At 41.8% G+C, this 17,950-nt stretch overlaps 1 protein-coding gene across 2 annotated transcripts in view; it reads left to right on the top strand.

Annotated features, from left to right (window-relative positions):
* NALCN (sodium leak channel, non-selective) overlaps positions 1-17,950 on the top strand; it is a 280,814-nt gene that overhangs the window by 193,164 nt on the left and 69,700 nt on the right. For both annotated transcript variants that reach the window (XM_068984391.1, XM_068984390.1), the window contains one exon: positions 16,246-16,319. In XM_068984391.1, coding sequence (XP_068840492.1) covers positions 16,246-16,319 — 74 coding nt within the window. The remainder of the gene's footprint in view (positions 1-16,245; positions 16,320-17,950) is intronic.

The raw sequence follows: 17,950 nt of genomic DNA, 5'->3' as shown, positions 1-17,950 counted from the left end.
TGATTTTATTCTCAATGATGATGACGATGGGGTTTCCCTGGTGGCTCAGACAGTAAAGAATCTGCCTGCAGTGCAGGAGACCTGGCTTCAATCCCTGGGTCAGGAAGATCCCCTGGAGAAGGGAATGGCAACCCACTCTGGTATTCTTGCCTAGAGAATCCCATGAACAGAGGAGCTTGGCGGGCTACAGTCCATGGGGTCACAGAGAGTCGGACACGACTGAGCGACTCACACACACATGACGCTGATGTTGATTTATTTTGTAGTGTGTTTCTTCTCCAGGCTTCCCAGGTGGTGCTAGTGGTAAAGAACCTGCCTGCCAATGCAGGAGACGAAAAGAGATACAGGTTCAATCCCTGGGTTGGGAAGATCCCCTGGAGGAGGGCGTGGCAACCCACTCCAGTATTCTTGCCTGGAGAATCCATGGACAGAGGAGCCTGGCAGGCTATATACACGGGCTTGCAAAGAGTTGGACATGACTGAAGTGACTTTGCACGCACATGCACAAAGACTTATACTCTTTTTGCTAAGTCACTTTAGTCGTGTCCGACTCTGTACAACCCCATAGACGGCAGCCCACCAGCTCCCCCATCCCTGGGATTCTCCAGGCAAGAACACTGGAGTGGGTTGCCATTTCCTTCTCCAATGCGTGAAAGTGAAAAGTGAAAGTGAAGTCACTCTGTTGTGTCTGACTCCTAGCAACCCCATGGACTGCAGCCCACCAGGCTCCTCTGTCCATGGGATTTTCCAGGCAAGAGTACTGGAGTAGGTTGCCATTGCCTTTTCAAAAAGTTCTTATTAACTTTGTCATGTCTCTTTCCCCATAGTTATGTTTACTCAGTATTGTGTACATGGCATAGAAGCAGAAACATTTCTATGTTGATGGATAAGCCACTGAAAGGATAACGGCCTGATTTCAGCCGATCGGTCTGAAATTGCACTTTACATACAAAAACACAGATTGCCTTATTTTCTTTTTTTTTTTTTAATTAATTTTTTAATTTTTTTTTAAATTTTAAAATCTTTAATTCTTACATGTGTTCCCAAACATGAACCCCCCTCCCCACCTTATTTTCTAAATGTATTTTGGAAGTGGACTTTAAGCCAGAGAATGTGCAATGAAGCCCCAGTCTGGGCTGTGATTATGACCTGCCCTTTCCAGGAAGGATCCTGAGAGCTGATATCGTTAGATGCCCAACTTGCCAAATCCACAGCTTGCATGTTTTTAAATCCCTGGTAATGATATCCATTGGAAATATCAACACAAAATTGAAATCTTATTCTCTGAAAATGTATTTTCTCTCTACGAGGAAACATGATGTCTCTCACGTTTCTTGAACAGACTATTTCAAAATAGGTGAGAAAAAATAAAAGATCGACATGGGGGTAGGCTGGAGGGTGGGGAGAAGGGGCATCTGAAGGGAATTTGGGACATCTGTGAGCTCACCATCATCCCTGCCTCCCTGGGTGATCTCCACCTCGGGTTAGGTCGAGGAATTTCAAATGCCATCTCTGATCTGTTTCATGTCCTTATGTGTTTGTGGCTTCTTTTTATATTCTTGCTTAACTGTTACTTTTAACTATCTTACAAGTAAGAAAACAATTCTAGCCTTATTCTATAACCTGAGTCCTCTCATAATGCCCTAATATATAATGAAATAGCAAAGAGCCTGATCCTCGGGGGATCCAAGTCCCTCAGCTCTAAAGGGACTGGAACCTTTGGGAGACTGCAGGCGGTCCCCATCTAGAAGTTCGATTGATTCAAACACACAGTACATGGTCTTATACACGGAAAACCATCAGCAGTGCTTAAGTTGCCCTTCATCCCTCATTGGCCATATGTAGATAAACTACAGTTAGAACAATATCATTCATTTTTCACAGCCTTCAACACCTGGCAGGTGGCCCGTAGGGACCACAGTTCATCTGTTCATCTCAGCAGTAGCTAGCTATGCTGTTGTGACAGCGGGGAAAAAAAGAGACTTCCCTGGGTGGCCACCCATTCTTAAAGCTCTGACTTTCCTTAGGTTTCTAGGAAAGCAAACTTAATTCTTTGAAGATTCACTGTTTCCAGCTTACGCTCCTGGTGCTGTTCATAAATACTTAGAATCTGTCATACTTGAGGGCTTTGGGCCAGGGAAACCCGATTCAGAAAATCCCACTTAATGAATTGCAGTGATAACAAATTAAGAGAAGTGTTTAGAAATCAAGGAGAAAGTAGTCTGGAAACTGTATTTTTAGGGTTTTTTGGTTTGTCTTTTGGCTGTGCTTTGCAGCTTCTATGATCTTAGTTCCCCTACCAGGGATTGAACCTACGTCCCCTGCATTGGAAGCACAGAGTCTTAATCAGTGGAACACCAGGGAAGTCCTTGGTATCTGTTTTTTTTTAATATGGCAAACCTTTTTCATTTTTCTTAAGAAACCTCTAAAAGCCGCTTAAAAACAAAAATATACAAACACACAGCAAAATTCCTGAACAGAGCATTTCTCAGCAAGTGCTTGTAAATTTCTGTTACATTCCAGCTGCCTTTAGAAATGCCAATCAGTGTCCAGTGGAGAGCAAGGCCCTTGGCTCTGTGTGAAGAAACTCCCCCGGGTTGTTTTCCCCAAAACAAGTAAGAAATCAGAAGAAAATGAGAGGCTGGCTTCCAGTGATTCTCATACGGTGAACCAAGGAACAGGAGAGTATTAATGAAACTTTTCTCCTAACAATTACCTGTCAGGAGAAACTTCTGACTCCCTCTGCACTAGAGCAGCTTACTTTTTCTTGCCAAAGAACACTGAGTCCCCAGGAACCTAGAAATCACAAGTTTAGGGGAAGACCTGACAACCAAAGCCAGGAGGGGTGAGGGTGCGTGTGTGTGTGATTAGACAGTGCAAGAAAGCAAAAGCGCATGTCAGGCAAGATTTTCCCAAGTAATTACCCTGGCTTTGAACAACTGTAAGAAATTCCCATGGCAACCTCACTTTGCAGAGACCATGTTTTTTAAAATAGCCCTGTTTGATTACTTTTATCACATAGTTTAAAAATACCTGTCCTTCTCCATAAGAAATGAGCAAACAAAAATCTTAACATCTTTAAAGCTGTTGTGTGGCTTAGTCACATCCTAAAGGAAAAAGACATCAGTGTGGTCCCACTTTTCCCTTGGGGTGAATGTCCTTCCGAACCCCATAGAAATGGGTTCCCAAGTGCCAGTCCCCACATCTTTTGAGTGAGTGAGTGAAGTCGCTCAGTCGTGTCCGACTCTTTGTGACCCCACCCCCATGGGAATCTTCAAGGGGTTCCCTTTCTTCCCAATTAAAGGATAAACCTGCAGATCTTGAAGGATTCTTTCTCGTTTGCAAGCAGTAGGAAATCAGGTAGCAGTTTTCTACTCATTTTTCACCCCTGTATTATTGAAATTCTGAGGAAATCAACCCTGAATATTCATTGGCAGGACTGATGCTGAAGCTCCAATATTTTGGCCACCTGATGGGAATAGCTGGTTAATTGGGAAAGACCCTGATGCTGGGAAAAGATTGAAGGCAGGAGGAGAAGGGGACGACAGAGAATGAGATAATTAGATAGCATCACCAACTCAATGGACATAAATCTGAGCAAACTTCAGGAGATAGAGAAGGAGAGGGAAGCCTGGTGTGGTGCAGTCCATGGGGTCATAAAGAGTTGGACACAACTTAGTGACTGAACAACAACAAATTACTGAAACTAAACCCTCTATTTCCTGAGTAGAGTGTTGTTAATAGCAATAAACTGAGACGTGAACTTGGCTTTCCAGGCGACCTGTTAGTAAGAGCAACCCACTCAGTGCTCAGAACTGAATCATCTCATCAAAGTCAAGGTCTCCACCATGGCTGGATCCGAGAAACTGTCTCTGACGGAGCTCTCTGATCTTTCTGACCTTCAGCCTCGGCTGGGGCGCCTCTCCTGGGGTCAGAACCTCGTGTCTGGGGAACCCGAGGGCACATCCCAGAGCCATATCTGCATGCGACAGGCGGAGAGATGAGGGCTGTCCCAGTGGCTCTGCCCTTCCCAGAACAGTCATTGGAACCCGTGTGATCAAGTCAGTGAGGATTTGTTTCTCCAACAGAGATAATGTCTGCTGTCTTCTGCTAAACACATAGAAATGTCCATAATAAGCCTTCGTAATTAACAGCTAACACATGTACAAATGGGGAGGAAAGTGGAAAAAAGTAATTACTGTATTTCGTTTACTGTTTTCATTTCCATAAGTCTTCAAGATTCACTTAGTCTCTCAACAAGCATTTATGGAAGACCTGTTACTCGTATGGCACTCCTATGGGCTATGGGAATTCAACAGTGAGTGGGATGCGAATTATGCCCTTGTGAACTATGCCCTTTAGAATCTTTTAGTCTAATGGGGAGAAACACGTGTGAATGGATGAAGGTATGCTGCTGCTGCTGCTGCTGCTGCTGTTAAGTCGCCTCAGTCGTGTCCAACTGTGCGACCCCATAGACGGCAGCCCACCAGGCTGCTCTGTCCCTGGGATTCTCCAGGCAAGAACACTGGAGTGGGTTGCCATTTCCTTCTCCAACGCATGCATGCATGCTAAGTCACCTCAGTCGTGTCCGACTCTGTGTGACCCCATAGACGCAGGCTCCTCTGTCCACAGGGTTCTCTAGGCAAGAATACTGGAGTGAGTTGCAGTGTCCTTCTCCAGGATGAAGGTATATAATCCTTTCTACCAGAGAAGGAAGACTGGGCAATAGAAGAAGTAGGTGCTCCAGGCAGAAGGAAGTATTTAAAAAGATAATATCTGCTGAATGTAACTGATAGTGAGAAGCAAAATAGAACCGTCATTAAGACCAGTAATACTGATTATGTGATGTAGGTGCCAACTCTTATCTAAAAAACAAGAGATCATCGTTATTTTTAAGGTTTGTTACAAGAATTAAATAATTATATGTTAAATGCTTAGCATCATACCTGGCATAGTATACGATATGCCTATCACATTGGAGAAGCCAAGTTACTTTAGGGAATTCCCTGGTGATCCATTGGTTAGAACTCAGTGCTTACATTGCCAGGGCCAAGGTTCCATCCCTGGTTGGGGAACTAAGCTCTCACAAGCCACACAGAGTGGCCTAAAAAGAAAAAAAAGAGAAAAAAGTTACTGTAATTAAACCATGCTATGAAGTCAGATTCAGCAAGTGCACTTACAGTCATCAACCAAGAAAATTTACTTTTACTTAAATGAACCTTAAGAAGTAGCAATCAAGTTGAACACAATATATTAGTAACTGATTTATTTTTCTCATTGTCCATGAATCTGATTTTTTTAAGTCTGATTTTTGATGATATTTCATTTGCTACCCACATTGCCTACCCAGTGCCTTTGCCTCTCGAGAAGTAAATTAAGTTGTTCTGGAAAGGTTTACTGTTCACAAAGACTGGTTGATTGCCATCCAGCATTTTATAATTTTCTACATGATTATAGAGTGTTCAATGATTTGTTCCAGTAACTCCGCACATACTCAGCCTGATCTATAATTTCCATGGTGAACGTTAACTCACTTTAAAAAAAAAAAAGAGAGAATAGCCTGTTTTCATCTTTCCTGCTTTTACTCTGAAAGAATTGTCTAAAATAATAGCTTAGCAACTCTGTAGTGCCATTCAAACCTCTCTCTGGGAAAAGACTGGAACAGAGCATGATGCTACCACTAACCAGGGGCCTTATTACAAAGATACAAAGTAGTGTGGTCCCGGGGAGGGAAGAAGCGTGTTCATCAAACCCAATATGAAAACCCTGCCAGTTCTCTCTGTAGCATATGAACGCTTTAGTAGATAATTGATTGCCCACGTATTCACGGTAATAATGGAAAGGAAACAAACAAACAAAAAAATGCACCAATTAAATGGTGCATTTCCATTTTTATTGATCTTTGCAGTACGGTTTTGAACTCAAATTAAAATGCAGTTGCATTTGCATGCATGATATTTACTTGACAGTCATTTCTTAGGGATTTTATATGCAGGGTGCTCAGTCCTCCTAGATCAAAAGCACATGTTCCTGCTTTCAGCTAACATGAGAGGAGGGATTCCCTATCACTGATTTTCTTTTTTGCTTAATTGTGTGATCCCTTTTGGTTTGGAATCATCTGTAATTTGTTTGCAGTCCTTGTTGTCGCTAGGTCGTGTCAGACTCTTTCGCAACCCCATGGACCATCGTCCACCTGTGTGTGCGTCAGCCAGCCAGTCGTGTCTGACTCTTTGAGACCCCGTGGACTGTAGTGCACCACAGTCCCTTGTCCATGGGATTTCTCTGGCAGGAATCCTGGAGTGGGTTGCCATTTCCTTCTCAGGGGATCTTCCTGACCCATGATCAAACCCGCATCTCCTGCTTTGGCAGGCAGATTCTTTACCACTGAGCCACCTTGGAAGCCCTTCAAGCATATTTATTTGGGATCAAATGTAAATCAGCCTAAGGACTTCCCTGGTGGTGCAGTGACTAAGACTCTGCACTCCCAATACAGGGGGCCTGGGTTTGATCCCTGCTCAGGGAGCTAGATCCCGCATGCTCCAACTAAAGGTCAATAAATAAATAAAAAGTGTTTTTTAAAAGTTAATCAATCTATATTATACATAATATAGAAAGATTTTGATCAAGTGTTTTCAGTACAGTCTCCACATCAGGTTTGAGACAGCTGATACTGAAACTAAACCTATTTTTGAAATTTATATTTTGCTGTACTTTTAAAATATTCTTCCCTTTTGCATATAGTTGTCCTTACAAATTTTATTTTCCTTGAAGTCTCAATGTGTTATAGTGCTCCTGTGAACCCTAACCCTAACCCTTTGGCTCTGAAGTTCAAATACAGTTGAATTCTAATTGGAGACCAAGGGCTGTTCCTTGTACTATCAGAGTGCTGTGGGTTTTAAATTCACAAACAGCTGTTTGGGTAAAAGCATCTGGCATTTTCTCCCAGAATCATGAATCCGCTCATTTTTTAAAAATCTCTGCAGATTTTCAGTCTTTGCCCTTCTGTTTATATATATATATATATATGTATGTTCCTGACTCCCTGGTGGCTCAGACAGTAAAGCGTCTGCCTGCAACGTGGGAGACCTGGGTTCGATCCCTGGGTCAGGAAGATCCCCTGGAGAAGGAAATGGCAACCCACTCCAGTACTCTTGCCTAGAAAATTCCATGGATGGAGGAGCCTGGTGGGCTACAGTCCATGGGGTCGCAAAGAGTCGGACACGACTGACTTCACTCATATGTATAATGGCCATGAGATCACTTTGCTTTTACCTATATAATCTAAATCTACCCAGCACGTACTGTGTTTTATTACTAGTCAGCACTATATACTGTGCATGCCGGTGTGCTAAGTCACTTCAGTCGTATTCAACTCTTTTCGAACCTATAGACTATAGCCCACCAGGCTCCTCTGTCCATGGAATTCTCCAGGCAAGAATGCTGGAGTGGGTTGCCATTTCCTTCTCCAAGGGATCTTCCCAACCCAGGGATCAAACCCAAGTTTCCAGCATTGCCAGCTGAATTCTTTACCACTGAGCCACCAGGGAAGCCCAATTCTGTCCACATACATCTATGTGTATATCCTAACTTTCATGCCTGTTGTTTTCTTGAGATTCAGAATTTACATTATTGAAATAACTTAAGATCAGAAATCTTGACCCATCATCTAAAACCTCCTTTTTACAAAAGTCACATTTAAGACATTTTTCAAACCTTCCTGACTTGCTAGTACAATGATATTCACCTTTATGTACATTGTAATAGGTCTATTTTAACCTTGCTACCACTGACACTAGTCACCTTTAATTTTATTTTTTCCTTTCTAAGCATAATGTCGCTTCTACAAAAAAAGTTTATTTTATGGAAAAAAACATCTTGCCATGCACAGGATCTGTCATATGCACTTTGGGATTAATTTTCAGTTCACAGGTGCATGAAAAATTCAAGTACAGATAAATGAGATACCATCTTCAACCTGTATAATTTTAAGTAATTGCTTATTTCCAATTACTATATTTTATGTAGGAGACTTATTCAATAAAGTGGTTCATTACAATAATTATACTACACTTTTCTCACAGAATGACATTCATCAAGGCTTGCTCAGTGGACCATGGTTTGGGGCTAATGGATGTGTTTTTATGAATGCTTTCCCACTTAATATCAATCTGTCAACATTTTCAAAGTGAGAAAAGAAAACTAAGGCCTCTCAAACTTTTTCCCACTTAGCAACAGAAATGTATTGTTAACAACTCCAAAACAGAAAAGTTAGTTGAATGTTATAATATTTGTGGGTTTCTTTCTCAAATAAATATTAGTGGCTCCATTTTGAAGGTTACTACAGTGAAAGATGGTTCTTCAGATGGAGCACCCCAAAGGAATCTAATATTCCCTGATAGGCTTGTGTTTACTTCCAGTTGATTAAATAAATTGAATTAATGTTCCAGTTAGCTAAAAGTTGTGATGGATCTCTGATTTTAAAATTCAGTAAATGTGAAATATAAATTCCGTAAACCATCCTGACTCTAATGGGTTAGAAAGGTCATTGATCTCTTTTAATGCTTCATGGTTGTTATTCTGAAAGATCAATTATGCTTATATAGAACAAAGGAAGAATTTGGCTAGTTAAGATTTTGCATTAGGCGTTGGGACAAGTAAGAGCACGTTGTACGTGTAAACCAAATCTTTCAACTCAAGCAAACAATGTTTTATTACAGTAGAGCTTTCAAAATGCTTTTTAATTTTTCTCTTATTTAATACTGCTTTTTTAAATACTTTTAAAATAATATGATACTTTGCATAGACATCATGATATAGTAAAAAACTGTCCAATCCAGAACTCCAATCATAATTCTGCAGTCTATTATCTGAGTAACCTTAGAGAACCTAACTTCTGTGAACCTCAGATCTCTCATCTGTTAAAAAAAAAGAGAGAGAGAGAGAAAGAGAGATAATAATACCTACCTATGAGGAGTAATTTGAAGATTAAGTTTAAAATATGTAATATAGTACCTCACCATATGATCAAAGAGCCAAAGAAATGAATAAGGATTTAGTGGATTTGAAATACTCAGTTTACCAGTTTCATGTTATGACCATTTATACAATTCTTCATTCAGTGACTAAAGAATATACATTCTGATTCAGGAACACGTGAATGATTTACAGAACATGACCACTTACTACACTATGAAGGAATTCTGAAGAGAAACCAAATCGGTATGTTAGGCATCATTTGACCAACATATAATAAAGTTAGAAACTAAATAACGACTATAAAAAAAAAAAACCACACATTTAGAAATTTTAAAACCACTTTCAAATAACTGAGGGAGTATGGAGAAAACCACAATGGGAAAAAACAGCATCTAGAACTGAAAAATAATCTAGAAGTGAAAAATAATGCATGTTGTATGTATCAAACTTGTGAGAATAACTAAAGGCATTTTTAGAGGAAAAATCGTGGCCTTGAATGCATATGTAGGAAAGGAATAAGTGCTGACATTAACCTTCCAAGTACTTAACTCACGTGTTTAGAAAAGAATCAACCAGCAACACAGTAAGGCAGCAGGGGAGAAATAATAAAGCTACAGGCAGACGCTAATTGAACAGGAGAAAAAGAATCAATAAAAGTGTCAGTAGAACTGTGTTCTTTAAAAAGACTAATAGAAGTGATAAATCTGCAAAATTCAACAAGAGAACATTAAGGAGCCTTCTGGGAAAGTGACAGAGACATTGGCATAGTTTCTTAATCCCCTATAATTCCCACATGAAAATAAACAGGGTGCCTATATAATACACCAAAAGTCTGTAAACAATATTTACAACAAACCAAGGTAAGCCACAAACTCTAGGTAAAAGCAGGTTCAGGCAAACTGATAGCCACATATTTTGCATGGTACCTTAGTCTGTAGAAGGAAATGGCAACCCACTCCAGTATTCTAGCCTGGAGAATCCCATGGACAGAGGAGCCTGGTGGGCGCAAAGAGTCGGACACGACTGAGCGACTTCACTTTCACTTTCACTTTAGTCTGTTTAAGCTGCTATAACAGAATACCACAGACTGGGTGGCTTAAAAGGCAAAAAATTTATTTCTCACAGCCCTAGAGGCTGGGAAGTCCAAGATCAAGGTGTCGGCAAAGTGAGCGTTTGCTCCTTTTCCTGAGTCACAAGTGGTTGCTTTCTTGCTGTGTCTTCACCTAGTAGAAGTGGGAAGGACATCTTTTCCTGGTCTCATAAGGACACTCATCCCCTCTTAGGCGCTCTATCTTCATGACCTAATCTAAACCTGATTGCCTTCCAAAGGCTTCTCTTCTAATAGCGTCACACTGGGGTGAGGACTTCAGCGTATGAATTTGGGAGGGAGACACAAACATTCAGTTAGTAACATGGCATAGGGAGGAAGCCAAGGTTAGTTACAGGCATCAGATGTTTTGGGGAACAGGCAGATACCCTCTTCCTTCCACACTGAAGGAAAACATCCAGGAGTGGGCTCAAAAATAACAAGAGTGGTCAAGGAGAAAGCAGACCCAGAAAAAGCTGGTGCTGGCAGGAGGGAGTGGGAACAACCAGGAAATCCCAGAAATAAAGCTGCCTCATTTGATCACTATTTACACACAGAGGAGGAAGCTATGAAATTAGGAGAGAAATATTGAAATACAGGAAAACAAGTTTTGCCTGAAAATGAGCAACCAAAAATCATCAAAGTCAAGTTCCATAAAAAGGTTACAAGTAAAAGATTACAAGTTAAAAGTTACAAGTATAAGATTATAAGGAAGAAAGTGCTGTCCTGTGGACCACGAAAGCTGCCATAAAGACACTCACAATGAGCTCAAACTGTGCTAACTATTGTAATGTAAGTGAAAAGATGTTGCATATCACATAAGGTTAGGAGAGCAACCTAAGTAAGAATTAGAAAAATTCATACATAAGGTGCTAGGACTCAGGAAAGAACTGTAAATAAAAGCAATGAAGACTAAATTAGAAGGAGCATAACCTGACTGCATACATCAGTTGATGCTTTAAGAGAAAAAGAAAGAGAAGGAGTGGCAATTGTAAGAAATCAGGAAAAAATGAAGAAAGAGATTGAAATGATTTAAAGGAAATTGGCAGACTGAAGAAAGTAAAACATGTCCTACCTCTGTATCTTAGGAGTCCCAAAAGAGGAAAGCCAAAGCAACAGAATAGAAGTACTCACATTTTCTGAAATACAGAGAGATTTGAAAGTATGTGTTGAAAGCATACATCATTTATCCAAAAACATCAATCATGAATGACCAGAAATAAGACCTATTCCAGAAAAATTACAGGATCTTAAATTTAAAAAAAAAAAAAATCGAGCTCCAAATAAACAAGTGATTTAAAAAGAAAAGAACATTTAGATTCCCATCAGCCTTTTCCGTAGCAATGCTTTGTGTCAGAAGAAAATAGAGTGACATATAGGGTGCTCAAAGAGAGTGTTTGTGATCTAGGTCTTTTAATAACTAAGAAAACTGACTTTCAAGGTATAACAACGTAAGTAATGTATGATGCAAGTAATATTGTGCCCATGAGCCTTTCCTGAGAGACCCTCTAAAAACCATACTGCAGACAAGCATTACTCCAAAAACACTCTGCTGCCGCTGCTGCTGCTGCTGCTGGTAAGTCGCTTCAGTCGTGTCTGACACTGTGCGACCCCATAGACGGCAGCCCACCAGGCTCCCCCGTCCCTGGGATTCTCCAGGCAAGAACACTGGAGTGGGGTGCTATTTCCTTCTCCAATGCGTGAAAGTGAAGTCACTCAGTCGTGTCCGACTCTTCGCGACCCCATGGACTGCAGCCTACCAGGCTCCTCTGTCCATGGGATTTTCCAGGCAAGAGTACTGGAGTGGGGTGCCGTTGCCTTCTCCAAACACTCTTGCTAGATTTCATTATTTCAGGTGCCTGTCAGAATCTTCTGTAGCCAGAAGAGGGCACTGCAGAGCAGCGTGGCTCCGAGTTACCAATGCTTAGAGCCTGTCCTTGGCTGAAAGGACTGTGCAAGGCTTTACTAAAGAAATCAAATCACTAGATCATCCCTATATAGGCCTTCTTTATTTGAAGAAAGAAACAGCAGTTTCTAAATACGTGTCAAGGCTAACAGATATACATACCTACATAGATCTATGTAATTCTCTACATCTGTGTCTATAGAAGATCTAGGTATCTTTCTTCTGTCAAGCATCTCCCAAAGTTGAATTGAAGTTATTCTGTTACAGTATTTATTCTTCCAGCTTATTCTTCTGTTAGTTATAAAATCAGTGCTCAGGGCCTCCTTGGTATGAATTAGAAATGTATTCTGACACTTTTATGTGTAAAATAGATGAGTAATAAGGATCTACTGTTTAGCACAGGGAACTCCACTCCAGGCCCTGTGGTGACCTAAATGGGAAAGAAATCCAAGGAAGAGGGGATATATGTATACGTAGAGCTGATTTACTTTGCTGTACAGCAGAAACTAACACAACATTGTAAAGCAACTGTACTCCAATAAAAATATATATATTTATTCTGTTTTGTTCAGTTCAAGTTTAAGACAAAGGAGATTTGGAGGCTATTTAGAAATCTTTTAGAAATCTTTGGGCTTCCCTGGTGACTCAGAATCTGAGCAAAGAATCTGCCTGCAATGCAGAGACCCGGGTTCGACCCCTGGGTTGGGAAGATCCCCTGGAGAAGGAAATGGCTACCCACTCCAGTATGCTTGCCTGGAGAATCCCATGGACCAAGGAGCCTGGCGGGCTACAGTCCGTGGGGTCACAAAGAGTTGGACACGACTGAGCGACTAGTACTTTCACTTTTCTTTAGAAATTACGGGCAGTGCAGAAATAATTTTACAAAGAATAGAACAGATACGGTCCCCAGTTTCTGCGAAGGTGTCTCCCAACATGAAGAGCACTGTTTTAAGTGTCAGCTGCCCCGTTACAGGGCCTGTAGCTGGGTGATTGTGTTCAGACCATCATCTTACACTAAGGGAAAGACACAGCCACGGCCTGGGCCCTTTCGTGACTGTGTGAACACCTTCCACTGAGTCTGCTATCTCCAAAGGGACTCCACTCAGTGTTCCTAAGGAGATGTGTGGTTAAATCAATGCCCCAAGTCACATGTCAGTTGAGGGGATAAAATGTAAGAAAGCTTTATGATTTGATCATGCCAAGCAGGCTTTTGTGTTGTTACCCTGAAAATGTAATTTTTTCAACAAAATGACTTCCACTCTTGTTTCCTTGTCTATACGTTAATTTATTCTCCCAAGAATTCTAGTGAATAATGAAACCAGCTCCATTTTCCATTACTGAGAACAGATGAGTATACTGGCTCTCCTCACATGAGAGAAACTGCCGGTGTGTTCAGCGGTCCTTCCCTTCATGACGGGTCTGCCGTGATGTAGGAAAGTTCTGTCGCTTATGGAGATGTCGTGCAGGTTCTCAGTTGTGCTGAGATGACCAGTTCTTCCCCAGCTCTGGCCATATGGCTGGGTGGGTTGACATGACCGCATCTGTTTCCAGGTGTGTCTGCAGACTGGGGCCCTGTGACTTTGTACCTCAAGTTACGCATCTTTTGCTCAGCAGACCCTGGATGGTCTATCTTTCTCTGAATACAGAGTTGTTCAGTCTCCTGCTTGATCATCTTGCCTCAGCTTTGAAACACATCGTGCCTTTTAGTATTTCCTCCACTCGCCTTGCTGAAAGGACCACCTCACTCAGCACTTAGACGGATAGTTTGCGCCAAATTAACCTGCCCTGTGCACACATTTCCAATTTGAATCCTTGACCCACTGCCCCCTTTGCCTGCAGAAATATAGCCAGCGTCCAGGCCTAGTACGACTTCTACTTCTTCAGTCGAGTCTCTGCTAACTATTCCAGACATGCCTAGCTCTCCCCCACCCAGAACCTTACCACCCCTTCTCATCTTTCCTACGGTGCATATCACCTAACGCTTTAGTAACTACCGTATCCTGCTTTTTTCTGATAAGCTCACAGCCTTCGCTTCACGGTTACTCCCCTACATACAAACCTTCAAGCTGCAGACTTTCAAAGATGTGAACGTGTGTCCCCATATCCAGTCACGTACGTTCGCTCAGGTGTCTGGTGGGCATTGTCAGGCGTGCGCATCCTCCACAAGTGAGTGCTTTTCTGCGCCTTGCTGTACAGGACTGCATAGAGTACAGTGGGGCAGTAGCTTATTTCTTGCCTGATCACTCGATGCCAGCCCCTGTATGCCAGCTGTTGTCCTGTGCTACTGTGCTTTTCAAGGTGCGTGCATGCCTGCTCAGTCGCTTCACTCGTGTCTGACTCTTTGCGACCCCATGAACTGTAGCCCGCCAGGTTCCTCTGTCCATGGGATTCTGCAAGCAAGAATACTGGTATGGGTTGCCATGCCTGCCTCCAGGGGATCTTCCCAACTCAGGGATCAAACCTGGGTCTCCTGCATTGCAAGCGGATTCTTAAGCACTGAGCTACTGGGGAAGCCCCACATTTCATGGTACTATACCGTAATCATTAAAAGTGTTCTCTATTTTTTGTGCTTGTTTCTTGTGTAATATTTGTGTGAAATGTATTATAAAACTATTACAGTACAGTACAATACAGCCGATTGTGTTAGATGGGGGCCTCAGCTAACTTTGTTGATTGTTGTTCAGCCGCTCAGTCGTGTCTGACTGTTGGTGACCCCACGGACTGCAGCATGCCAGGCCTCCCTGTCCTTCACCGTCTCCCAGAGCTTGCCCAAACTCATGTCCATTGAGTCAGTGATGCCATCCAGCCATCTCATCCTCTGTCGTCCCCTTCTCCTCCTGCCCTCAATCTCTCCCAGCATCAGGGTCTTTTCCAATGAGTGCACCTTTGCATCAGGTGGCCAAAGGACTGGAGCTTCAGCCTCAGCATCAGTCCTTCCAATGAATATTCAGGACTGATTTCCTTTAGGATTGACTGGTTTGCTCTCCTTGCAATCCAAGGGACTCTCAAGAGTCTTCTCCAACACCACGGTTCAAAAGCATCAATTCTTTGGTGCTCAGCCTTCCTTATGGTCCAACTCTCACATGCATACATGACTACTGGAAAAACCACAGCTTTGACTTTGGACATAGTCCAAATTTGTTGGACTTACGAACAAATTGGACTTATAAACGCACTCTCAGAACAGAACTCATTTGTATATAGAAGACTTACTGTATAACTAGGCTTTTGGAGTCTGGTAAGCAGGACCTCAGGTTCTGAGGAGCTCTTTATCTCCAGTAGTCACTAAAATCGTACTAAGGACTCAGTAAATCTAACCTATTGATCAAAATGAATAGGGCTTTGTCTGAGTACTGTCCGTGGTCTGCCCTTCCCCTCCTTGTTTCTGAATCTTTCCAGGCTGCTGTGCCTCTGTCCTCTGCTTCTACCCATTTCCCACCCGCCCTGGCTCCTCTATACGTGTCACCAATCACCTTCTGCAGCTAGGAAGCTGAGTTTGGGGAGTGTGTCTTCCAGTTTGTAGCCAACCTCCAGGATTGCTTTTCTCGTCCTTCCCCCTGCAATAATTTCATCATTGCAACAAGGAAGAAACCTTTAAAGTTCATCCCATTTTTGTCTTTTATGTCTGTAGACAAAAAACAAAAAGCTCCTAAACTCATCATTCAGATCAGGACTGGGTCACAGGCCCAGAACCTGAATCAGATGTGATGTGGTTTAGGGAACATTTTACTGAAAGATGGCAATAGGGGTCCGGTAGTCACTGCAACCTTGAATTCTTTGAAGACTGAAAAGCCTGTGTGGTTGGAAGGAGTGCTCAGTCATGTCTGACTCCTTGAGATCCTATGGCTGTAGCCCACTGAGCTCCTCTGTCCACGGAATTTTCCAGGCAAGCATACTGAAGTGAGTTGCCCCTTCCTCCTCGAGGGGATCTTCCTGACAGGGGGATCGAACCCGCATCTCCTGCATTTCAGAGGGTTTCTTTATCACTGAACTATCAGGGAAGCCAGATGTAAGGACATTTTATTACCGGTGAGCACAGCCAGTGTGTTGCCCCCATAGCTGTGACATGTGGCTGAAAAAGCTTGTTTGCAGTTATGTTCAAATAAAGTAGGGGTAGAAATTAAAGTTAAATGTTAGAATCAATCATATGATGATGCTTCAGTGAAAACATTCATGCCTAGTGTTTTAGTAGTGGAGCTGTTTCATGTATGTAATGATCTGTTGGTATGTTTCCCCTTTACTTTCTGAAAACTAAAGTCATACTCTTAATTTACAGCTTCGCAAGTCTGTCTTCAGCATCAGGGCAAGGAACCTTCTAGAAAAGGAGACTGCAGTCACGAAAATCTTACGGTAACACCATTAAACATTGATACACAATTAAACACAAGTAGGGTTATATGAAACCAAAAAAAGGCTGTTTTTTTAAAAATAATCAACAATTTTCTGAGTATTCACATATACTTCCTGCTAGAAAGTAGGTTTGAGTAACTGTATGCTTAGAAATAATGTTAAACACATCATTGATGTCTTGAAAAAGTAATATTTTACTAACTCAATTGGTCATTTTCTCTTTCATGCACTTAAACATAAATTTTAAGTACGGAGAATGGCAAAAAGATGGAAATAATTTCTCCTTACAAGTATTATGTCTTTTGTGATGTCTAAAGGACAAGTCACAATCTAAGGGGAAAATGGTAAAAGGGAAAGCTTTCTGTGATTTTAGTTTGAGTCACAAAACCCAAAATTTGTATTCGTTGTCCTTCGAGAAGAACTCTGCCCAACCTGTGAAATGGGCGGCGGACTTCTGCTGCTGTTGTTACTTATCAGCTTTGGGAACAAGGCGATGAGCTAAAGAAACTGTAGCTTCCTCTCAATTTTATTCATGTGACCTATGCGCAAACCGAAGAATTCTGGTCTTTAAAAACATGTTCCGTATATTAACTAATTGATTTTGTTTTGGCTTAGGATCCCTCTGTGTCCTACCAGTGGGATTCCATTAATAGGATGGGAGTGGGAAGATGGCGTATCATTGTCTAAAAAAGTCCTTAAAAAAATAAGTTAACTTATATATGCTTGCTGCATGCTTCGTTCCCCAGTTGTGTCCGACTCTTCGTGACTCCGTGGACTGCAGCCTGGTCGGTAGCCCCCAAGGCTCCTCTGTCCATGGGACTTTCCAGGCAAGAGTACTGGAGTGGGTTGCCATTCCCTTCTCCAGGGGATCCTCCCAACCAGCGGATCGAACGTGCATCTCCTGTGTCTCCTGAATTATAGCAGGTTCTTTAGTCCCTGAGCCATCAGGGAAGCCCTGACTTATTTATAGTACCTGTTAAACATTCACTTTATGCTCACCTATATATGAACACAAATCACAAAATTAGGTCATAATTCATAAAACTGGATATTGTCAGGTGGGTTCATAGAAGCTTGAACCTAAATATTATAGAAGCTTGAATCTAAAATATTAAAGAGATAAATATGACATATAACAGGTCAGTTATTTCTGAAGTGTAGTAAAGTTCGGGTTAAGAGATGATTAAGACAAATATGAATTTTTAAAATTTTTATAATTATGTATCAATGTTAATAAATTTAAAAGAATTAATACCACAATAAAGTGATTGTAATTTATTGATTTATATTTACTATGAGGGAAACCCCCCTCATCAAGGCTATGGTTTTTCCAGTAGTCATGTATGGATGTGAGAGTTGGACTGTAAAGAAAGCTGAGTGCCGAAGAATTGATGCTTCTGAACTGTGGTATTAGAGAAGACTCTTGAGAGTCCCTTGGACTGCAAGGAGATCCAACCAGTCCATCCTAAAGGAGATCAGTCCTGGGTGTTCATAGGAAGGACTGATGTTGAAGCTGAAACTCCAATACTTTGTCCACCTGATGCGAAGAGCTGACTCATTTGAAAAGACCCTGATGCTGGGAAAGATTGAGGGCAGGAGGAGAAGGGGATGACAGAGGATGAGATGGCTGG

This window comes from Capricornis sumatraensis, chromosome 12 (assembly GCF_032405125.1).
Source record: "Capricornis sumatraensis isolate serow.1 chromosome 12, serow.2, whole genome shotgun sequence".
Lineage (NCBI taxonomy): Eukaryota > Metazoa > Chordata > Mammalia > Artiodactyla > Bovidae > Capricornis > Capricornis sumatraensis.
The sequence above is the reverse complement of the archived record's forward strand: the minus strand, read 5'-3'. Positions and strand labels throughout refer to the sequence as shown.